Genomic DNA, 24,295 nt, shown 5'->3' on the forward strand with positions numbered 1-24,295 from the left:
TTGGTCTGCTGGCCGTGCTGCTTTTGATGCAGCCCAGGCTGGCTCTCCCGGCTACGAGCATGCGTTGCCGGCTCAGGCTGATGCAGGTGGCCAGGCTGCCACCGGCGCCCCGGGCTGCTCGTCCTGGGGCAGAGCCCCCTGCCCGTAGCCGCAGCCCCGCTCGCCCCGGGGCTACCCCGGGCCGGTGGCCGCTCCTCGCCCCGCCGCTCCCCGCCGCCGCCGCGCGGTGGCGCCATCGCACCGGAGAGCGCTGCGGGTGCCCCGCGCCGCGCACCGGGCGGGTCCCCCCCCGCACCCCCTCCCGCCCCGCCCCGGGCAGGGCGGCGGCACCGGCGGGGAGGGGGCGGCCCGCGCCCCCCGGGACGGGCGCCGAGAAGCGCTCCTCCCCGCGGCGCTGTGGCGGCGGCCCGGGGGGCTGCCGTCGGGGCGGGAGGAGGAGGAGGAGGAGGAGGACGAAGGGTCCCGGTGGCGACGGCGGGCAGAGGCGCGCATGGAGCGGCCGGGGAGCAACGGGAGCTGCCCGGGCTGCCGGCTGGAGGGGGGTCCGTCGGCGCGGACCGGCACCGCGCTGGCGGCCGTGCTCATCTTCACCATCGTGGTGGACGTGCTGGGCAACGCGCTGGTCATCCTCTCGGTGCTGAGGAACAAGAAGCTCCGCAACGCCGGTGAGGGCGCGGGGCGGGCGCCGGGGCGGGCGCGGGGGGCGGCGCGGCCGCGCTGCCAACTTGCCGGCGGCGGGCGGAGCGGAGCGGAGCGGCCCCGCACCGCGCCCGCGGCTCCGCCGGCCCCGCACGGCAGCGCTGCCCGCCCGGTGGGAGCCCGCGGGGGCCGGCGGGGGCAGGACGGCAGCCCCTCTCCTTTGCACCGGGGTGGGAAGGGGCATCTCTGCCCCCAGTGAAGGGGTGGCGAGTCGTCGATGAGCCAGAGCAGCGGCCGCTCGTCTCTTCTCTCCGGCGACCCGCGTTACCGCCGGGGTTCCCAACTCGCTGTCTGTCTGTCTGTCTGTCTGTCTGTCTGTCCCGTACCGCGGCTTCTGTCCGCCAACTTCTGGGAACTTCCCTCCGCCGGAGGCAGCTGCGGATGGAGGAGCCTGAAGTCCCGTCGCGGCGCAGGTAAAGCCCGCGTTCCTCCAGCCTGCTGGGAAAGAGCCGGGAAAGCAGGCGCTGCTGAGGAAGACTCCCAAGTGCCGGGGCCAGGTGCAGAGGAAGACTGCTCGTATCTTTAAGACGAGCCTATTACGACGCTGAACTCTTGCCTTTATGTCCCAGCCTTGCGTGTGTGTGAGCGTTTTCATCATAAAGCTGCTGTGCTCTAGGTGGCCAACTGAAAGCAGAGCGAAGATTTTCCGTGTTTTTTCCGTGGGTAATTTGAAAGTCTTTGGAGCCTTATGTATTGACCTCCCTAATGAATTAATCTAAAAAGATTGTTAGATTGATATTGATATTAATAGTTTTTTAAAAGGCTGTGTTTTTTGAGGGTGTATTTTTATTTTTCTTTTGCCTTCAGAATCTTGTTATTTTAGCAAAGAAATAGCACTGGATATAAATTTTAGCAAAGAAATAGCACTGGGCATAAATTGCTCTGTAAGGAGTTTCAAGTAGTCCGTGTAGTGCTGCTTCAAATGTACTGCAGAGTATGTTTTACTGAGGACTACACCGCTGTCTGCTTTTACAGCAAAAGACATAAAATGACCTTTAGTTTTATAGCTTGTAAAATGGCTTTAATGAAATATCTCCAGTGTTTATGATGTATAAGACAGAGTTGTAAGCATTTTGGAGATACTGAGCTCTCTCTGTCCCTTTCAATAATCTGTAAGTACCGAGTAACTCCACAGAGTTCAGTAAAAGTAGCTGATGGGTAAGGCTGATGGGACAATTTCCTCCCAGTGCCTTTAACTTTTGGTTGATTTATTAATAATAGCACGCAAATGGCTAGTGGCTCGGGCAGGTGCTGGATGCAGTGGCCTCGACCAGTGAGTTGCTCTCTAACTGGTACATGAAATGCAGCCCGTAGTATCCACAATACATGAACATGCTGTACTGGCTTTATGAGTTGGGAAAAGTATTTCCCATTCTCTTCAGTTTTGCTTTAAAATGTGAATGCTGTGAGCTTGTGATCAGTGGTTCTGGGAAGGAAAAATAGAGACACCCTTCCCTTCTTCCCAAGATAACTAGTGGTTTACAGTTAGCAGATTTGAAACTATTTAGCTGCTTTTATCACCTTTCAAATTGTTAATCACTCAAATGCATTTAATGTCTTAAGACTGCCTCCGCCGTGAGTTGAGTTAAAGTTCCTGTGAAAGTGAAAAAGAACAGCTTTCTCTTGAAGCGACCATGGAGATATTTTCCAAATCTTAATCCTTATTAGTAGCCTGTTGTCTGCCAACAGTAAAACCAACACAAGTGAAATAATTGTTAACCTCCCTGATTTGGGGGGAGGTGGCTGTCGTTGCACACAGAACTTGAGTGTGATTAGTGGGGAATTCAGCAGTATGCGCTTTGAAGCGGTGGTAAGTGTCGAGAGACCCATCTTGCTTTGTTGACCTGAGCATCGTTCCTCTTTCCGTCAACAGCCTAAGCTGGGAATGCCTTTGCCAAGTCACTAGAGGGGTTCAGCAGCAGGAAAGCGAGGTGGTCAGACAGATGGTGATGGACTGAAGTTAAGTAAGGTAAAACATCTAACCAGCATCTAATTGTTGTCATCTTGTTTTGCTGAAAACATCACGTGTGTTTAGGATGTTCAGACTTCCATGTTGGGAAGCAAGCGGGCTGCCTGCCTCTCTAGGTGCAGAAGGAGAAATTGGGAGGCTCAGCTCAGCTCATGCTCCTCCTGACATGTGAGCAGCACCGTGAATGAGAGGGGCTCAGCTGGAGCGCAGCAGCTGGACTGAAGTCCTTTGGACAAAGAGTTTCTCTGCTCATGTTCAAGCCTATCCTAAGCCAGTACAATAAATGAAAAGAACATGCGTTATGGATGTGTCAGCTCTTGCCAAATCCTGGAAGAGCCAAGCCCTCTGTTTCTGGAGAGAGCTCGCAGGGGAAGATAGCAAGAGCCCAGCTACAAGGTCATCCAGCTGGAGCTAAAACTATTGCCTGGATTCAGGCTGTGATGTGAAACTGGCACCGCTTCAGTAGCTGTGGTGGGTGATCACTCTTGTGGGGATGGGGTTTTCGGTCCATCCCCCTGGACCTCTCTGCAGTACTTGGCATGCTTCAGCACCGCTGCTCAGCCTGTTGCTGCAGTGGACAGAGAGTATGAGTGTGGTTGTCAAGCAGGGTCTCACAGGGGTACCCTCACCAGTGTGGTCAGCTGCCTGAAGAACATCAGCAGTTCCCTGGTGCTGAATGAGCAGAAGGAGGTGAGTGATGCCTGTGGGCAGAGGAAATCTGGATTCACTGAAAGCCTCGGGCTTCCTCCGTGGTGGACAGTTCACATCCATGGTTGGTTGTTCAGTCAATCATACTGGAGAACTGCCGGCATTAAGCTTTCCTACAGTAACATTCAGCTACCTGGATGCTTGGAACTGCCTGTATAGTCCCAGAACTTCAAACAAAGCTCCAGGCTTTGGTCTGTATGTCCACAGGGCAGGACACTTAAATGGTTGAGGGTGAAGGGCACGGGGAATAACTCTGCTCCTCTGGCTGGAGAGTCGTCACTATGAGTTTATAGGAAGCAGGTGAGAAGGGGTGAACTTTTTTGGCAGCTGAAAGCCTTCACAAACTTGGCCACCCTGCTGTCCCTGCACTGATGGAGTTTAAAAGCAAAAAACCTGACCTCTAAAACTTTCCAAGACAAATCACTCCACTACTCTTTCCCCTTGGGAAGGAGTGATGTATGTGGGTGTTGGTGTGTCCTGTGTTATTACCAGAAGGTGCTCATTGCACTCAGAGCACAGATTAAGGCCCATGTAGGAAATAGTACGAGTGAGCCACGTATTACATGGCCGGTGCAGAAGCGTGACCAACTGAAGGCTGCTGGCATGGCTGAGTTCACGGTTTTTCATTTGTGGGTCCTGCTAGCTTTACAAGTGTGAAAACCTGTGCCCAAACCAGCCAAAATTTTTCAGTGACTTAGCCTGCTCTTCGGGCAGAGGCTCTGGAAGGACCCATCTCTAGCTCTCTTCAACTTGCTGCAAACTTAGGCACACAGCCAAAATGTGCATTCCCTGAACCCCCCCTCTCCCACCAGCACTGTCTTGGAGCTCCACGTGCAGAGAGCGGTTTCTGCCGCCTCATGGGCACCTTTCCTTCATGGAAACGTCATCTCTCTGGGGAGCCGAAACCTCCATGGGGGCAGGCGGTGCAGGTGTAGCTCTAATGAGGTCACTGGGCTCAACCGGCTTTTAATCCTCTGGATATACACTATAAACTGATGTTTGCATAGCACGGGGGATTTTGTTCTTAGACTGTCACACCGGCCAAAGTCAAGCGTCACACACAAGTCTGCATGTATTAAGTCAACACGGTTACTTTTGTCAGCCAAATGTGTACTTTTAGAGGAAGTACTAGATCAGTTTGACAAGCTCTCCGACCAGAAAACTGTGTTGACGAGCACTAATTGTGTTTCTGTCCCCTAATACTTCTGTCCCTGTCTCTGCCGGGGGCGGCAGGGTAACCAGCCTGTGCTTCCCGGGTCAGGCTGTTTGCCCTCGGAAAATATTGGCACCACGCAAAATTTTTGTTTGCTTGAGTGGGGTTTTTTATTTATTGTTCCAAGACCTCTGGAACTTCCTGGCTGGCCTGGGACATGTTTCTGTTCGTTGTTTTATTTGAAAGTCAATGTTGGGGATTTGGTGAGCTCTTTCATACTCTCTGACCTGCAGGTTTTCTAGTTAGAGATGTGAGAAATGGTTAGCAGACGGTGCTGGGTATCGTCCCAGCTCGCTGCTGCAATTCAGAGATTCCTGTTATAGCAGAGATTTCTCATCTGCAAAGAGAAAAAGAAATGCTTATACTTTCTACATCTTCTGTATCAGGATAATTTAATCGTACTTCTTTAGCATCAAGGCTGTTGTATTGATTGATTGTTGCCTTTTTCCTGACACACCTATTGCCATTAGTTTTGTGATATCTTTTAGCTTTCTTTATAAAGAAAGTGTCTTGATTTCCAGCTACTAATTTTATAGTGCATTTTCTATTTGTTATGTATTTTATTTGTTTCCTAATTTGGCTCTTGTCTTAAAAAATTCTTATTTCAAACAAAATAAACTTTTTTGAATATAGCATTCCTTTTTTGGGGGGGAAAGGAGGGCTCTACTAAGGCATCTTTAAACATCTCCCAAGGAGCAGTGTCCCATTTGCTTATATTTAGGTATTTATTTTTGTGTCTAATTGTTTCTAGTTTTGGGAAACTGACCTTTTAGAGATGTTGCATTGGATCATGTTCTGTTTCCTTATCACAAATGCAGTTGAGAGTCGTGATTTGTTTTCTTCCAGCTGTTGCAGGATTTCCTTGTCCTAGAAAGCTATCTATTATATGTAAGTGTGTTAAGATTTTTAAGATTTTATTTTTAGCACCACAAACCCTCCAGCACCTGCCACAAGCCTCAAATTATATCTTTTCTTTCTGTACATTGCGGGTAGGTGCTTCGTGAGCTGCTCATCTGTTCTGCTGATTCATTCGTCTGTGGCAAACTCCCACCAGTGCTTCTGACTTACCCAGCCCCTGACCCTCTGACATGTCAGGGACCCCGCAGCAGGCGTCTTGCCTTTCTGGTGGGCTCCATTGAGGGAAGCGTGCTGGTTGTCCATGAAACGGTTTTGGAGGTTACTGGGACTCTAGGGAACCCCGGAGCTGCACCCTCGTCCCCACTCCCTGGGTCCTCTAATGTGGAAGGGTGGCACCCAGCACCCCCTTGCTCTTCAGCAGGGATGGGTGCCTGTGACATCAAATGGGTGAGCTGCTGGCAGATGGTCTCACTGTTGCTTCTCTGCTGTTGGTGGGGAATAATCCATGACAGTGTTTGCTTTTAGCTTCATTATTGACTCACTCAACGGGACAGTGATGAATTTGCCATAGCAAGCTGACTGCCAGCGATACTCCCTGTGCCGTCAACCATGGGAAAACGTTAACGGCAGCCATCAGGCTGGGGCTTGGCGCGGTGATGGCACAGGCTGTACAGTAGGTGCAGAGAAGTTGTTGGAAGTGGTCTGTTGTGTGAGCAGCAGGGGTGTACCCGGTGCAGCAGCTGTGCTGGTGGGGATGTGTGGGTCCCTCCTTGTGTTCCTTGTGGAACTTCCAGTAGAAATTTCTACTCTCCCGACTCCCACGTGTTGGTTTTCAGGACAACCCCTCTTTGGAGCAGGACTTGAACACAGCACCACACTTTGTGGATGTGTGGCTGGGGAATGGAGTCAAAATACTGAAATACTGTTAGTCACTCGGTAAGTCAGCAGTGCTTAGCATGCGCTTCAGGTGTACCGGTGGTTTGATAGCCAGATGGTATGTGGTCAAGCGAGGGATTATATGACAAATACATGGTTTGAGAGAAATGAGTCAGGTTTCCACTAGAAGCAGTAATTCTGGCATTTCTGAACTGAGGAATATTTGTCTTTGCAAAGTGTTCAACAAAAGTTTTGTTACATGTTGGTGCAGTTCTCTATACGGTTACTCTCAAATTTGTTGAAAAAATATAATCCTTTGATTAGGAAGATCTGCGTCTGCTATAATGCAAAATAACACCCTGCCTCCCTGGGAGGGCCACCCTATGGACCTCAACAAGAGTTAGCAAGCCAGGTTCAGCCTGGTGCTGAGCTCCCTTTCTCCCTCTCTGAATCCTTCTAACGTCTTTGCCCTTCCTTGCCTCTAGCAAAGTCTTTTCTTTTTTTCCTTTCAGCCCCAAAGAGCATTACTGCCCCAGGACTTGATGTTCCTGAAAGATTTGGAGAGCCAAGTGCTGGCTTAGATAATAGCAAATAATTAATTACCTTGCAGACAGTCCTTCAGCACAAGCTGGAATGTGTTTCAGGAAGAGGGAAGGTGGGCATATGTGCTCAAAGTAGCTGTTCCCCTATGTGACTTGTGGAGTGATTAATTAAAAGGCTTTAAAAGACAACTATCACATGATGGCCTATAAATAAAATGGAAATTAATTTAGAGAAGTTTTTTGTTTGCTTTTTTTTTTCCCTCTTCATTTTCATTGCATTTTGTTTGCTTTTCTTTCTCTGTACAAGATGTTTAATCCCTTCCAAGTCTGTCCCACAGCAGAGAGCAGGGGCAGAGGAGGACAGGACCGTCCTTTGGGCCAGTTGGCAAGGAGAAGGCTGTGCCGCAGTCCCAGGATAGTCCTGTTCCTGATAGCTCTGGTCTGATGGTACTGCTCTTTGTGGAAGATGTAGAAGGAAACCTGTGGTGTAACTTTCTCATGTTTAACTATTCTCATTCACAAAAGTTGGAGTGAGGACCACTGAGTCCCTGTCTTCTGGGACCATCCACTTGATGTCTTCTCTTGAGAGACCTCAGAGCTTTCTTTGTTGAACCATCCCCAGCATCACCTTCAGATGTCATGTTGACAGATGCTGCGACGGCTGTGGGGAACCGAGTTCCATCAGCCCAGAGTCCGACCTGCCCTGAATTCCTGCTTGTCCTTTGACTTAGATGTGACACTCATGGGCCTGGGCTTGGTCCTGGGTGAATTTCAGGCACAACTGAGCAGGGTGCCGGAGCTGCCCAGGAATGAGCATGTCACAGCTGTGAATCCCGGGTCAGCATAAAGGATCCAGGTAGAGACAGGTTCAGCGAGGCCTGGGGCAGGAAGATGTGCAGAAAGTGAGGGAGGAGGGGGGGGATAATTGGGAATGCTGATGGAGTGGTGAGAGTCCGGCCACAGCAGGAGGAGCGGTGGCAGGATGTGCCAACCGCAGCCAAAGCGAACAAGAGTGGTGGGAGGATGCTCAGACTCAGGGAGCTGCACCTGTTCCCCATCCCAAGGGGAAAGGTGGGGAGAACTGGCAGCGCTGCCTGTTGCAGGCATTCGTGTTTGACAGCGGGGGCAGGTGGGCTCAGGAGATACCGATGTCTTCTGGGATGGAGCGTAGCTGGCCCCGTGGGTGCCGAGCAGGCACACATCCTGCAGTTCCCATGGGCTCTATGAGCCATAAGTTAAATGGAGTCTAATGTATTCCGTCGTACTCCTGGCCCCGTGTCTGGCCTTCAGATCTCAGCTGTGAGTTTTATTTCTGCAGATATTGCAGTAGAAAGTAGAGCAAATTGAATCTTAATGGGGTGGGTGAAAAGCACAGCAGAGTCCCATTTGGATGCATTAGGAACTGGAGCACTGGCCCGTGCTGCCGGAGGGAAACGCTGCCTGAGAGTCAGGCGGGAGCAAGCAGCCTCCCTGTGTGTCCATGGCATGGCTCCTGCGAGCCACAGGCTGCCCCCACAAGCCAAGATGGGGGGGGCATGGAGCTCTCCTCTGGATTTAGCTCTGTCCTATGTGTGGGAAGAGTCACAAAGAGGGATTTAGGAAAAGGAGATGTTCTGCAGGTGGCCCAGGATTTTCCAGTGACTTGTGCAGGATGACTAACTTGCTTTCCTACATGCTGCGGGATGAGGAAAGCCTATTGATTTAGGTGGCCACAGCAGCTAAAGCCAGCCCTGGGACTTGCATCCAAACATGGCATAGGAGGGTTTGTGGAGTGGGCAGCAGGCAGAGGAGGTAAGAGGGAGTAAAAGACTGGGGTCCTGGTGTATGGGAATGGGTTTGGACTCTGCTTTTAGGGTAGAACTGCTGAGATGGGGAGGAGATGATCTGTGCTCAGGGCTGAGACTGAGCCTGAGCCTGCTTATTCTCCTGCTTGTGTCTGCTGGCTAGTTTCAGTGGCAGGAACCATGCAGATCTCACTGTCCTCCCACTTCTTCTTTGGCCCCATGTCCCACCTGCAGGCTGCTGAAATACTCCTTCCTGGCCTGTGCAGTGTTGTGTATTTGTCAGCACTCAGCTTTGGGGCTTCCTGGAACCAGTGAAAGGTCCCTGGCTCATAGGAGAGCGGAGTCCCACCAGCATGGGCAGGAGGGATCGGGGCTCGCCTGTGTTCTGGATGAGGGAGCAGCTGAAGGGAGCTGTGTTCAGGACATACTGATGAAGGAGGGAAGGATTGGGGACGTCAGGGGAGGCGTGCAGGTCTCCCATGTCCCCGAGGGAATGGTGAGGCAGGGATGGCAGCACAGTGGCACTTCCCCTGAGCTGCTGTCCGTTTCCAAGCAAAACTTAGTGTTGCTCTTGGCTGGTTCCTAGGAAAATGGATTATACCATATTCAAAATATTCACTCCTGGATTTAATAATATTGCGAAAATAACTTAAATGTATTTCTTTCAGAACCTTATGGTACTCCATGGAAATGCTGTCTGTTTATCTGCTGGGGTTGCCAAGCACGTAGTCCAAAGCCAACGTTCATGCAAGTCATCGCTCTTCTAAATAGAAGGGGAGAACAACAGCCTGTGTCGGTAGCTTTGGCCCTGTGCTGTCTGAGGACAATAGCTGTGCATTGTACCATTCACTATCTGCAGCTTTTTACCAAAGTTTCATGGGTCGTATCTCTGTGTTGGCATTGCTAGAGAGGCGCCTTGGGGAGCAGAGCCAGAGCTGAGCAGCTGGGTGGCCTTTCCCTACGACTGCACCTTTTCCAGAGTAATTTGTTCTTCAGCCTCTGCACCTCTAGAGACTGTTCTTCAGTCTCTACCTGTCAAGGTCCTCCCTCCTCATCCTTTACTTTGAGGTGCTCTAGAACTTTTTGGAAGTTGCCTCGGTTGTGGAGAGCTGGGAAGGCAGTGGAGGCCTCTTGACACTGGCCTGGTGTCTTCTCTGCTACCCGAAATGAAAGCAAGCCCCAGCCCCTACAATTGATTGCCCAGCCAAGTGAAGTAGCCCAGCCTTACAACACCTCCAGGCCAAGCCTGAGGCTTTTGTCTGTGGTTGGGGAGGAGGTCAGAGGTGAAGTTCAGGAAGAGTCTGGCCAACAGTGCCATGAGGACATGAGCACAAGGTGTGTTGACTTTATCTCAAGCGTAGTAAACACCCTTTCCAGTTCCCGGTACAGAGACTAAAAGCAAGGTATGACAAGATAAAATATCCCTGGCAGAGGCTTCCAGTAGCATTTAGAGTAGTCTGGAGTTGGCAAAATTAATATTCCTGCTTTTCCCTCACACTTAACATTGTCCTCTCTCATGCTCCCCTCTTCTGACTCCTGATGGAGGGCAGATCATGCTTACACCAACAGTATCTGTTAATATCTGACTGAAAATGTATCTGTCTCTTCTGGGGTTTGCACCATTATCTTATTTACAAATGTCCAGTATGATCTCAGCATCTCAATGAACAGCAGCAGCAAAGATGAAGTTGAGTTAAAAAGTTAGCTGTCCTCTGCTTTCCATCACTAGTTCTGCCTGTTTTCCTTCTGGCCTTTCCAAAAATATTGGCACCATCTCTGGGCTTTTCAGTGCTCTGTGTTGCAGGGAGAAATTAAGCGAGTATAAAGTAAACTGTTCCCTTTTATGCAGAGGTAAATGCTGTCAGGTCAGAGATTATATCTTGGCTTTTCCAAGGGAGGACTAGAAATGAAAGAAACCTTTTCTTCCATACCTCAGAGGTGAGCGTTGTCAGTGGCAAGCTCTGCCTTTATGTCTTAGGTCTTTCTACTAATCAAAACTGATCAGGCAAAACCAATTGGACTAAGTTGAAAGCTTGCTGACAAAACCCTTTAAGAGTAGGTGTAGTCGATAGACTGAAATGATCAGGTATTGCAGTGTGGATTGCAAGCTCTGCCTCTCCCGTGCTCGTCCATGGGAGTTTCTGTAGAGGAGGCAGAATTGTGGTGCAAGGACATACAGAAAAAGGCACATGTGATGGGAGAAGGAAGGAGTTTGTGTAGTGGGAGGTTGTCAAGCCAATCTCAACAAACACAGCCTGTTGCGAGGTACCCTCTTTCCGAGCACTTCTTACCCAGCTAAGTCCTTCTAAAAGGCAAGTCAGGACAGAGGAGCTGGGAAATGACTTGAGGGAAGACCAAGGTGAGAAAACTAGGGTTTCCCGTGCAAGGCAATGAGGGAGTAAAACTGGCTTACCCTGCCTAATTAGGATAATAGACTAATTAGCTAATGAGAGAAGCCTTACCAGTGTAGATGTACCATCGGAAGCCATTAATTAAAAGTCTTGTTAAATCCCAGGCTAGACAAAGCCTTTGAGATTAGTGTGGGAGCAAGAAATAACCACTGGATGAGCAGCAGCATTGTGTCCATTAGCAGACACACAGCCTTCTCCATCTTTTCCATGGAGTCTTTAAAATAATGAATTTGCTTTGGAGTAAATTATACAGATATGGAAACAGAGCAGCGGACAAGCAACAAACGGAGCTTACAAGGAGCTGGACTGTTTCAGCCTTCCTGTGGCAGCATCTGTTCTTCCTTAGTGGTATTTTGACTGCAGTTCTCTCATTATTTCTTTTTTTGAGGCAAATTTCTCTCAGGAGAGGCTGGATTTTTTCTGATTGATCATTAGCTTTACAAAACCAGTTGCTGCTGCTGGTCTGTTCCCATTGCTTTGATGAACCAGTCTTTCATGGTTTTTTCTTACACTTTCAAAGTGATTCTTTTGCCCATTTGCAACAAATGTGGAAAGATACCCACATTTTCTCCCCTGTGGAATGAAAACAAATGATCAAACTCTGACACTTTTTTCCTGGAATGTGATCCTGGTTTGTAGTCAACCCTTCTATTTTCTTCTCCCCTGTTTTGAAGTGAGTTTCAGTTCTCAGCAATCAGCAAAACTTTCTAATGGACCCCTCCAAGTGGATTTTACCCTATGGTTTAATAATGGATGTGCACCCCTGTATATGCCTCACTGGTGAGGTTTGCTCATGAGGTTTCGATGGTTTATACTCAGCAGTAGATAAAAGTTGGCAGAGAGGTGGCTGGCAGGAAGGTAGTTTTGGTGTTTAGGGGAAGGTGGTTGTGCTGGAAAGTTGTTGTGCATTGGGGTCCTGTGCTTGTTGCTGTATGGCTGTAGGACTTAGGTGAAACTCCTGTGTTGTAACGGTCCTTACTGCAAAGCTGGTGAGTTGTTGGGCCAAGCCCTTGGCCACAAGCTAAGGGTAGCTTAGCTGTGGTAAAATCTCCCCCCAAACCGGGGTGGAAAGATACAGCACGTCAACGAAGAAGGATTGCCGAGCAGCCCTTTATCTGGTTTAGCTTTCTGTCATGGACATCTAAGACAAATTCATTTTGAAATAGAAAGCTGACCGGTTATTCTGCACCGTGTAACCCAAGAAAAGCACTTCTTTTTTTAAAGGAGAGAGAGAAGCCAATTCCTGCAAAGCATTACTTTTGTGCCTGTCCTTCCACACACCTCTAATTCTGCTGAGACTGCTCATTCTCCAGGGAAAACAAGAGGGGGCGGGGGGTGGAGGGGGGGAAGGTACTGTGTCCAGGGCATCTAAATGCGTTTGGTTGCTGACTGCAGGACGAGGATGCCAGCACAGACGGGCGCCTGGCAGTGTATTGCACTTCTGTCTTTGGAAACTCAGTGGCCTTTTTTGTTCTGATGGCTCTGTTTTAACTCTTGGACTCTCCTCAAAGCAGAGTTCTTGGTGTGTGCCGAATTCTTTTTAAAGTAATTGGGTGGGATTCAAATTGGCAGCCCTACAGCCCCTGCTGAAGGCTGGAGTGCCGTTGTGCTGGGGCACTGACCTGTGAGCTGCCGCATCTATGGGGGCTGCAGAGCTTGGGAACAAAAGATGATGCATGCAACGTGTGTGGTGTCCGTGCATGGGGTATTGAGTGCCCGTTCTGTTCTCCTTACTGCAGGGAAGGAGAGTTGGGGGAAAACAGGGTAGATTCAGGGAAGAGAAGACTCTCTCCCTCCTGGGAGTCCTAGAGCTCAAAATAACTTGAAAGTCTCTGCTATCTCTGGAAGATAGGTACTTTGCAATCAAAGTCCTTCTGACTGCTGCCGACTTAAAGCAGGCGAGGTATCTGCTGGAGTGGCCTTGGAGTGGCCTGGGAATAGCAACAGGGGAAACTGGAGTGGAAATTCCCTGCAAAGTTGGTAAAAGGGCAGCCTGAAGCAGAAATGTCATTCCGTTGCAAAAGAGATGAAAATAGCTTCTGCTTGAATACAGCCCCTTTCTTATACCTCCACCTGTGATCTTTGTGGGTATGTATTTGTCAAAAGTGGTTTTCAGTTTCCTGTTGTGGAGGGTGTCAGTAGTTAGAAAGCTCTTGTGCTGGCTTTCTGGGAAGCTGGGAATAAAACCCAATGCTATTGATATTCCTGCCACCAAACTGGGCCTGGCAATTTTTATTATTATCCTTCACACTTGGGAAAATAAGACAGAAGATATGATTTCTTTAGCATGGTGATGAGCTGTGGACTGTAACAGGAGCATCCTTTCAGGGAAATGCTGCTGGGAGAATACATTTCAGACCCACTACGTGCTGTTTTCTCTGTCCAAGACAAGGAGATTTAAAGCTGTGGTACCTGGAAAAAGCTAAGATGTGTTGGTGTCCATCCCGTCATCAGGTTTACTTAATTTCTGTCAGAAATACCTAGTTTGCATTTTGCCAGGTACACCAGGGATAACGCTTTTGCTGGTGGTGGGATGTGAGACCTATAGATCAGCTGCCTGTGGAGCTATAGTTTCACCCGCATTGTATTAGTTTCTCTGCCTTATTCCTTCTCCCCTCTTTTAAAATTATTTTGCTTTTAAGTGCTTTTCCCAGCTATGGAAAGCTACTGACATTCAGAAACTCTCAACCTCCACCACAGAGAACACAATACTTCTGCATTCTCTATCAACAAGTGTTTTATAATTCATTATTCCAGTAACACTTAAGTTTTCAAACACTTACGGGTTATTTAAATATATTAACTCTATGAATTCAGAACATACGTGTCTGGTAATGCATCAGATCTGTTTCTCATGCCTTATGTATTTCCCTGTTTTCCTCACAATCATTGAGAAGTAAGAATCCAGCTAAAATTCAAAGCAGGACAAGGCAATCTTCATATGGAATTTGAAAGTGCTGCAAAATTGTACCTAAAGTAGATCAAACATCTCTGTTTCAAAAGCTGCTCTGTCCTTCTCCCTTCCCTGTGAGTAGTAAATGACCTGCATTGGAACAGTTTAGGTGAGCAATGAAACACATCTATATGTAAGCAGCAAAAAGACAGAAATATAGCAAAATGGGTCCAAAATGATTTTGTGAAGCAGCCTGGAGCCTTCTAACTTAAGATCTGTGTTCTGAATGGTTGTGCAGAAAAATAACCTTTTTCCATGTGAATGGATTTGGATAGACTTTAAAAGGAAAGGGTAACATGAAGTCTGGTGCTTGGGTTTGCCTTGTGATGAGGACACACTGTCTTTTGGGGTCACCTCTACTGCCATCCTTTCAGTCCCTGTTTTCCTGTGACCCTTCTTTTGAAGTGGGCCAAGACAGTTTCATGCTGGGAAGCGATGTAAAGCCAATGAGCAGGGTTTCACAGCATGGATAATATTTGCTCTCTTCTGACAGTCTTCTCCTTCCTTTTCCTTAATCTCTGAACATCTCCATGCATAATCTCTCCTATAATTATAACCAAATTGGAACCAAGATTTTATTTGCTCATATGACTTTCATCCTCTTTCACTTACGTTAAAAAATGGATTTTTATTTGCCATTGTTTGAAGTCAGGCATGTAGAATGTATTTAAAAAAACACAAACAAAACCAACCCTTTTTCTGTTTTTTTGGGGGGGGTAGGGAGGGCTGGGGAGAAGCCCAACCACAACCTGTATTCAAGACTTCCCAAGTATTTGAGCAAAAGTAGTAAGGAGTCTGTAAGGAGTTAAACTTGTGGAACTTTATCTGAAAACTGCACAACCTTTTTAGGTAGTTGTGAAAAGGAAAGCTCTGGTGTGTGTGTGTGTCCAATTAGCAGCCCAGCTCTGGGACATCTGTTTTGCAAAGCTGCACCCGGGGAGGTGCAGGGATTTGTATGAACACGCAGCCCTGCTCGGTCCCTTTAAGCCTTAGCTGAACTGTGGACTTTTTGCATGCTAATTGATATCCAGATGTTTTCTTGAAATGTGCCGGTTAAAAAAACAAAAACAAAACCAAAAAAACCCCTATTGCATCTGTCGGATCCCAGTACCTCATCCTAGCTCATGACTTTATCTAATTCAATTTTTGATTTAGATTCTGATTTCTCCCACCAGTCAGAAAACATCCCTGAACAAGGAGCAGGAAAGACTATGGAAAGCTGAGCACTTGTTGACTCTAGTGGCCCAGTCCTCTACTATCTTATTCCTCATCTAATTAGCAAAGCAAGATAACTAGAGGGTCGCATTTTGTATAAACTCGTAATTGCAGCCCTCTGTCTTGCAGGGTTGCGCAGAGCAGGCTGTAAATCGGGCAATTCCTCTTAACATGTGGCTTCGTCTCCTGCTCTGAGCAGGTAAAAGGAGTATAGGGAGCAGGTATTACTCATGCCAACTTTACACATTCTTGGCTACGATGCTCCTTTTAGGAATGTTTCTTTCTCCAAAGAGCCAAATAAGAACTGTCATCCTCAAAATGATGAGTGATTAAGAAACTGCAGCATGGAAATATTAAGAGAGGGAACAGCAGGTGGCCCTTATAAAGGGCTGTAGCAAATGTGGAGAACAAAACAACTGGACTTGGTTCCTGGGGATATCTTTAAAAAATTCAAACGTGAAGTAACCCAAGAGGAGCTGGTTGTACAGCTGTGTACATCATCGATGGTGCAGTCTGGTTTTGCTCAGCACTCAACACCTTCAAGCCAAAACTTTGGGGGAGTTTCCGTAAGAAAAGTATGTTGTAGTTACACAGTGGTTAAAAAGATATCATCTCGTCAGAAGTGTATCTGGCCAAATTTTAAAGGCTTTTTTTCTTTTCTTCCATGGCTAGTTTTGTTTTAAGACTTACATTGCAACAAAGCCATTAAAGTCAGGCTTTTTTACTTGAGAAAGTGGAGAAAGGTTTATTACATCAGAAAGGAAGGAAGTATTTTATTAAGACCATGGGGGAAGCCTGATTCTGATTTACTTGCAGAAATTTCACAATTTGGCAGTGCTGTTTGGCAGAGTTCCTCTTGGTTTTCAAATGACTGGATATTAGGATTGTTCTGAATAGAAAGCTTTGTTTGAATGTAAACTTCAACTAGAACCTGTGAACTTTCTTGAGATCCTAATGCACACACGTATGTATTTGTTAAGAGTTCGGAAGAAACCAGGAGTTACTGATCAATGTAGTTAGTGTTTTAATTCACATATCTCTTCTAAATAGAACTTTTCCAAAAGCTTCTGTCTAAATTTAAATGGATTGTTTATAGCAACCAGCCAGTAATACAATACACTGAGCAAAATGTGCTGAGCATATGAAGCAAGCAGGGCTATTAAGCCATGAATAAATCATTGCTTCAAATCAGCTTGCACTAACGATAGTGCCCATTTAAAGAAAATGTACCATGTAATTCAAAGTGTTTCAGAATTAATAATAATAATTACATTCTTAATCACCAGGAGGCAATGTTTCTTTCCCTTGCAGTCGAGGTAACCTTAGTAAATGCAGGAGTTATACTTCTCTAGATGTAAGCCTCTAATTTCTCCAGAGCAATCGTATCGGACAGATGCCATATTCCCCTCTGCTGAATGGGGGAAGTCAAAGAAAGATTTCAAATTTGGTCTTTGATATCGTTTTAGGAAGAGAATGGCTTTGACTCTTAATTTCTCTTCTATGGGGAATTGCCATGTCCAGATTTGGGTTTTGGTGTTTGGAATTGGAACAAAAAGTCAAAATTCCCCGCAGACTGAAGAAAGTTGATTCCAGCTTGTCAAAACACTGTTGCTGCTGAAACATGAAAACATGTACATGTGCATATAAGGTAAAATTGAATATTTGCATACAGATAAGTTGAGACGAAGTAAGCTGAAGCACGTTTACCTATCAAGCTAATTCATTTCGTCATTTGCTACTGAAAACTCTGTCCAAATATCAGCACGTTTCCCATGAAGATTTTGGATTTTGGTGCAACAACATTATTCAATAGAGAACACAGCCTTTGAAAACACGTGTTCCTAACGGCTCTGCACAGTTGGAATGAGGACCTGGGCCTCTGGGCATTCAGCCCCCAGCTCTGCCTGCGGAGTCACAGCTCCTTCAGTCCAGAGGCAGCCGTGCCTCGGGGATGCAAAGCTCACCCGTGAGAGGAGCGGCTGGCTGGGATTTGGCAGGAAACACAGAGGTGACCTTTTTTTCTTACACAATGTCTTGTACAAGGAATCATTCTATAAATTGTGGAGGCTTTACTTTAGACAAGAAATGCATCTCATCTGGGTAACCAGGTCATCTTCAAGTATGGGTGACTTCTTCCACCCGCTCTGCTGTTTGTCATCTGTGGGAGCCTCGTGTCCCCCTTGGGTGCCGCTCTCACCCAGACAGAGAATGTGGTTATGGCTTCCTTGGAGATCGCTGAGCTAACCGGGATGTGAGGCTTAAATGATGCAGGCTTATCTTGGAGGAGACTTGTAAAGATCTGTCCGATTTGCAAGCATGCATTTTCTGTGAATACATCCTAAATCTTTTCTGGCCACCCTTCTAGCATGGCCCCCTATAGCATCAGCTCGTGCCAGGCACAGCACCTTCCCTCCCTGCCTAGCCTCAGCCACTGCTCTCTGGCATATTTTCTTCGCCAGTTAGGTAACGTGTTAAGTGAAAGCTTTGTGCGTCAACTGTCATGTAAGATTTTCTTATTTTCTTACAGATTCACTGTAGTAGTAGTGTTTGAAGATGAACTCTTATTAGAAAAGTTGCTATGTTTTATTGATATTATATATGACTCTGCTGTGCTTGGCTGCATCAGGGAGGAGCGCTCCCTTAAGGAACGTTATCTCCCTGTTGCCCAATATGTGTTTCCTTGAACTTTTCTGTGAGGCAGCTCCTTCTGGCAGCTGTTGGCAATGGGGCACGGGACCAGATGACGCTCAGGTCTGCTTTGATGTGGCTGTTCTCACGCTGGGAGCATTCATCAACCCTTTGGTCTCCATGAGGTATGAGAAAGCATTGCCTTAACGGACCACTGTGGAGTAATTCAATGTGGTAAAAATAAATGTGATCTTATTTACCTGCTTTCTGAACACTTTTTGCTTCTAGTGGCACTCAGAAAGTCCAAGACATTATTTATATAGAGAGCTGAAAACACAGGGAACAGACGCAAAAGAAAAACAATCAAAATGTAAGCTTTCTACAGCTTATCCAAGACACCATATATTGCGACCCCTTGCCTTAGTGCTCTATGTCATTTCTGGGGAAGCCTGTTATTTATTATATTGGAAATAAATATTTGAATTAATCCATTGTAGATGTATAGAACTATGTTCCCAAACAAGAGAGAGAATTTAAAAGTTACTTTATGAGCAAGTAATTTCTGCAGGTTTTATTTTTTAGGGCGCTTGATGGTCTTTTCCCTCCTAAAACTTGAAAACAGGACAACTCGTGCCTTGGGATGGGATAAGGCAGAGTTTGAAGAACAGAAAAGCACCAGAGACAACTTCTTAACTTGCAATGTTGCCAACAACCCCCTGTTAAATACATTCTTCAAAACCATTTTTCAAAGTAATGCTCCTGATGTTGCCACACAAGTAGTGAGAGAATCCACGTTTGCTTCAGTACACCAGGATCAGCCCTGTCAGGAATGTCCCAAGTAGCAAAAAAAGGTGAAAGATGGGATTTACCCTTGAGACTTGTCAGTACTGAGAAGTACGATGTTGGGTGTGTTTGCCTACAGCAATACCAGGTGTGCCACCACACTTTATTTTGTGTGTCCTTTGCTGAAAAATAGAAGAAAGCATGAAGGCAGTGGGATAGAAATGAGAAGAGGAACGGTAAGGACATGAAGGAATGGAAGCCCATCCCTGGACTGTGGGATGTAGATTTATGGGTCTCATAATAGGACTCATGTTTGCAAATGTTTTTCTGCTTTTCCTGGTGAGAAGCAGTAGTCCAATTCTGTTCTCTTAAAGAGAAGGATCATTTATGCTCTCAGCATGGATGCTATTTCCAATTTTCCACATCCTTTCAGTGCCTCAATAATCTTTTGTGAAGATAAAGTGTGTTTGTTGTGCGTTTTTTTCCAGATGAGGTTGTGTGGTGTCCTCCATTAAAGCCTCTGTGACTGTGTATTCCTGGAAAATGAGTGTAGATAGGTAATCATTTGCATGATAATTCATGCCAGAGTCAAAGTCTGTGTAATTATCTAAAAGACTGCATACCCTGTGAGATACAGAGTTGAAGAAATTTGTGGCTTCTAACCTGGACTTTATGTAATACCGAGGTTTGTCTTGGATGTGATTTGGGTAATCCACATTATGTCATTCAAGTTTCCAAAATACATCCCCAGAGTACTGGGAAATTCTGAATTCTGTTTTGCCCTGTGTTAGGGATTAGATGATTTATAATGAACATTAATCATAATTATGGGCACGTCATTTTTTTGAGTTTTTGAATTTGTGTCCTCTCAATGTTTGTGTGACTGTTGCAGCAGCTGCAAATATTGATGTAAACACAAGACCACATCCATGGAAAGAAATCTGTAAATGATCAGAAGACTTTAATGTACACTGAAGTAGAGCTTTCCTACCCTGGACTTTAAATCATGTCAGCAGAACCCTTGCCTTCCCAACTCGTTCTCACTTCTCTTCATAACACAGAGAAGAGACAACTTTGCCTTCCTTTACAACGGAGTCCTGTATAAGGATAATAATCCCAGTAAATCCCGATATCATCTTTTTAAACCCTTTGCACATTTCAGGAGAATGTATAAGTGAGGGAGGGTAAATATTTAAAGAAGAGAAAGGTTCTCTCATAGCCTGAAGCTAGTGGTTGTGTGATGTGGACACATCACCCAGAAGCGTGTTGTAGGATGCACCGTGGTGAGGTAAGGCACAAAACATCTTTCTTATCGTGTGCCCAAAGGCGCTGGACCTGACACTTCCAAGAAACAGCAAACTTCCTTCAGCCCAATCTTATATGCAAACAACAGGGAGAAAAATGAGGAGGGGGCGTCATTTTCCTTCTTCCAGTTCTGCAGACTGGAGCCATCCTAGCAGGGCTAGAGCACCGTGCTCCTTCTGTCATGTTCATCACAGAACGAATTTGAGGGTGGCTTCTGAATTTAAAATTAACTAGCAGCAGTTCTAAGCATTATCCTGCACATCCTGCTCTTGCTCCTGATTTTTCTCTATTCATTGAACATAACCTCATGTTAGAGAGGGAGTTGTCCTGCTGGCTCTGCAGCAGGAAGGGAGTACAGGAGGAGGGGACACTTTACTCATCAGCTCCCATTGCTTTCATCTGTGGTGCCAGCCTTTGCAGTCACAGCTATGAGTACCACAAGAGAGTAGGAAATCCGCTCAGAAGTGCATAGTGTATCCTAGCAGTAGTGTTTTCCTCAGGCTTTTTCTCACTTAAAACCCTCGTGTCTTCTTATTGTTATTCTTGAATGCGTTTCCTCCTGCCCTACTTAATCTCCTAAGAATGAAAAAGTTAAAAATCAACATTAAGGGTTTGACAGATTAACTGCTTATTTTTACTGTTTCCTGCAGGCAGAGCTCAAAGGTTGAGAGGAAAGATGCACTAAACTGCAGTTCTGCCTGAGAGGGATTCCTTCTTGATGGAGCTTTCTGGCTCCAGCCAGTTCTTTAGCTAAATTTTCTTTCTCAGCCTTCATTTCAGGATATGACCAGTTAATACTGGAAGAAAATATGGCCTTCAGTTCTTACTCTTAGGGTTTCCCCTGTTGGCTTTCAAACCTGTGAGACTTCTGAAATGTTGAGATGCTGCAGGTGTTTATGTTCTTCCTTCCAGGGAGTGGGTAATGGCAGGGTTGCACGTCCTCAAAGGAGTGCAAGATTGTGATGTTTTACAGTAGAAAGCCTTGTTGGTGAAAAGTGAAGTAATCCATTCCCTAGATCAGTTTTGCAAAAAACAATTATGTTATGAGGAAGAATGAAATAGTGGTTTTGGCATCGTCAGAGGAGAAGGTTTCCCTGTAAAACTTTCTTGGAAAAAAAAAAAAAAGCTTCAGTTTTATCAAGAAAGTAAAAGAGTTTGAAATCACAGTGAAATATTCTGGTCCCGTTTTGTTCATTCAGAAATTTCTTCTTGGTTGATGCACTGGAAGTTACATTTTCTGAAGTACGGAAGAACAAATTGTGTTGTAGCAGGAGCCAAATGCTCTTGTTCCAAACAAAAGGTTGTTTGTACAACCCGTGTGCTGGAGTGTGCCCGGCAGCCAGAAGGCGTGCGAGAGAAGAGCAGCAAGGCTCCAGATGCAACACTTTGCCGATCCTCCCATTTTCAGGTTTTTTTTAAATTACAAAGTTTGTCTTGGTTCTTGGATGGAATAACACAGATCCAGATCCAACAACCAGTCTGCCTTCAGTGGCCTGATAAATTGTTCTTAATGTTCCGGAATAGGTTAATTTCATTTAGGTAGGGGATGGCAAAAAGATCAGGCTTTTCGGGGCACTGCCAAGTAAGAAGATTAAGTCAGCATCAAATCCATTAGTGAACCAGTTTATCTTTGTTGGCTAACGCCCTTTCAGCCTCTTGGACTTGCTTTTTTTCTTTTTCTTGGGTGGCAGTTTAGGTAACCACAATCTTGCTGCTGTATTGCAGCGTGACGTGGTGATTGCTCTACTTAAAACTAGCTTTACTGCCCTCTTCATGGTTTTAAGCAGACTTAGTTTAGTTTTATTTTTTTCATGGCGGTTTTTTCTTCTTCTGGGAATGTACCATTTTTTGAAAACTCATGGGACTTCATTTCTGGGAATATGCAATCCTAATCGTTGGAGGCCGCTGCAGAACATGCCTGCAACAAAGAAGTTGCCTCTATTAATTGCACATGTGTATGTGTCCATTATTGTTCAGTGTCAGCTTTGAGCTTTCTTTCAGGAGACCTGTTTCTGGGCTCAATGGTCTCACCAGTCTTTGGTTTCCTAGTTTTAGTTTCTGCTGATTGGAGGATTGGAGCCTCATGGACAGAGGTTCTGGTATCAGTTGAAGTCTTTGATGGAGACTTTTTCCACCTTTGGGATATTTATAACATGTCTGTCTTTTGTAGATTCTTTGCTAATTTCCTAATCTTGGATTTTGCAAGTTCTACCAAGAAACAGGTATTCCGACTGTTATCCCTGCCTTTGTTAGTCGTACTGAAGGAGTCAGGACTTCAGGGAGAAGTCTTCTTTTTAAAGGAGAATTCTGCTAACAACTCCTTGGCCACAATGAGATATTCAGCTTTCCTCTTCTAGGCTGAGACATGGAAGATGAGTTAGCTTGCCTTGAAGTCAGCAGCAAGCTCTCAACAATATTGTGATGTTACATCTGATTTTCTTGGCCTTCAGCACCATCTGAACACAAGATGAGTTAAACATTGAGCATCAAAATGAAGCCAGTTTTCCCATAGGCTGGTTCTGCGTTGTGTGAGTATGAACTTGGCTGACACTCGTCCTGGTCTGTGGTTTTGTTACAACTGAATTACCCAGTTTCCTGGAAAGTGTGAGGTCACCCTATACCTTTCTAATGAGTGCAATCACTCACAATACCCCAGCTCTGCTGGGGACCAGTTTCTATTGTGTAGAAACTTTTTTTTTTTTTTTTAAATAGTCATCCCGTCTTCTATAAGATGCAAATGAAGTTGGCCTTCAGGAGCAAAAATTACTGGGGAAAGGCAGGCAGTGTGACCAGACACACTTCATTTCTTCAAGAAACCAGGGTGAAAAATGGAGAACAGCAGCACTGATATTCTGAGGTTTATACCTATGAGGGAAGAGTGTGTTCATGTCCAGCTGGTTTTGGTGGGTCCTTTTACTGTGAAAGCCACCTTCGTGTGTTGGGAATATTTGTAATTTATGGTTTATCTAGTAATGGTGTTGCAGCAACTTCATGTGTACCTCAACGCAGGACCCTTTGGGGGACAGCCAGGGTGGTCGTGTGAAGGTACAGGAGGCTTTAGCTTCTTGAGCCTGTGAGAAACAGCTTGTTGGTGTCTGGAGTCTCCATGACATGAATCTTTGTTCTTGATATTTCCCTGTCTCCTGAGGAGGGGAGGCGACAGCCCTGTTTTATGTGATTCAGTGATTACTGGAATTGACTTGCTGGAAGTTGACATGGTTGTAAATGCTGCCGTTATCCCAAAGTAGTCTCTGCAAATGCTTCCGCCCATGCTTGTCTTTCAGGCAGTCTGAGAAACTTGTAGCATTTACCATACAATGATTTGCAGTGCCCTGTCTTCTATAATTACTAGACCATCTGAGGACTGTGCAGAAATTGCTGATAAAGAAACCCAAATGATAAAGCGGAGTAAAGAGAATAGGTGTGTTCCTGTCAAAGAGCACGCCAAGGCCCGTAGTGCAGCTGTAGCTGCTCCTGCTGCCAGGGCTTCTTCGCAGATACTTCAGTAGGTATCGCTTCCATGGAGCCACAGCACTTTTGAATCTCTGCTGTGTGTGTGCTTAAATGTTCCCACGCTGGGCCCTGGGAACAGAGTCCTGCCGTGTGTTGTGCTGTGCGTGTGTATCAGGAGCCATAGGGGGGATTTTGTTCTTTTGATGAAAATTCCATTGCTTTTGCTGTTAGTACTTCAATGTCCTTCGCGTGTTCCTTTCCTGAGATGTTGCAGTCATACAGCAACGTATTGTACAGTTGCTGGTAGTTTTAGCTGCTTCAGTCATCTTGGCTGTTACGTAGTGCTATTGTTAAAAAGTCATGCTGTTGTACATAGAGAGCAAAGCTCTTTCTCCTGGCACATGAGCAAGTGTTCGGTTTTGGGAAGCCAGGAGGTATGTGTGAGCTTTTTGTTAAGTGAGACCCACTGGGAGACGTGCAAGCAGCAGGAGCCCGAAGGGGAAACCAAGGCTGGACTTCAGTTCCTGAGGCCATGGTCTCTGGGAACAAGGAATTAGCTTTGGGCTCCAGTTACAAAGAGGGAATTGTCTGCAGGCTGTGTGTGACCACATCTGTTCCGAAACAGGCGTAAATTAAACAAGCAAAACTCATAGTTTACCCATGAGCTGCATCACTGCTTTCTCAGATGCTGACGTGTCAGGCCATAGGCAGCTTCTGCCCTGTGCCAGAAGGACAACAGCGTGTTTGTTCTTGTGCAGCGTGATTTACAATGGACCTTTCCAATTATCCCCTGGAAATCAACTAGTGAGGTTTCTCTGGAAGAGATCTTCAGGCACTTTGACACAGGCTGCAAACATGGAAGCACTGACAGTCCAGGAATGGACCATGACCATACTCA

The 24,295-nt window shown here is 46.2% G+C and overlaps 1 protein-coding gene across 1 annotated transcript in view; it reads left to right on the top strand.

Moving 5' to 3' along the window:
* The first annotated feature begins 490 nt into the window (after positions 1-490).
* GPR50 (G protein-coupled receptor 50) overlaps positions 491-24,295 on the top strand; it is a 39,630-nt gene continuing 15,825 nt past the window's right edge. Inside the window, exon 1 of the mRNA XM_074147530.1 lies at positions 491-665. Coding sequence (XP_074003631.1) covers positions 491-665 — 175 coding nt within the window. The remainder of the gene's footprint in view (positions 666-24,295) is intronic.

This window comes from Numenius arquata, chromosome 5, assembly GCF_964106895.1.
Source record: "Numenius arquata chromosome 5, bNumArq3.hap1.1, whole genome shotgun sequence".
Classification (NCBI taxonomy): Eukaryota; Metazoa; Chordata; class Aves; order Charadriiformes; family Scolopacidae; genus Numenius; species Numenius arquata.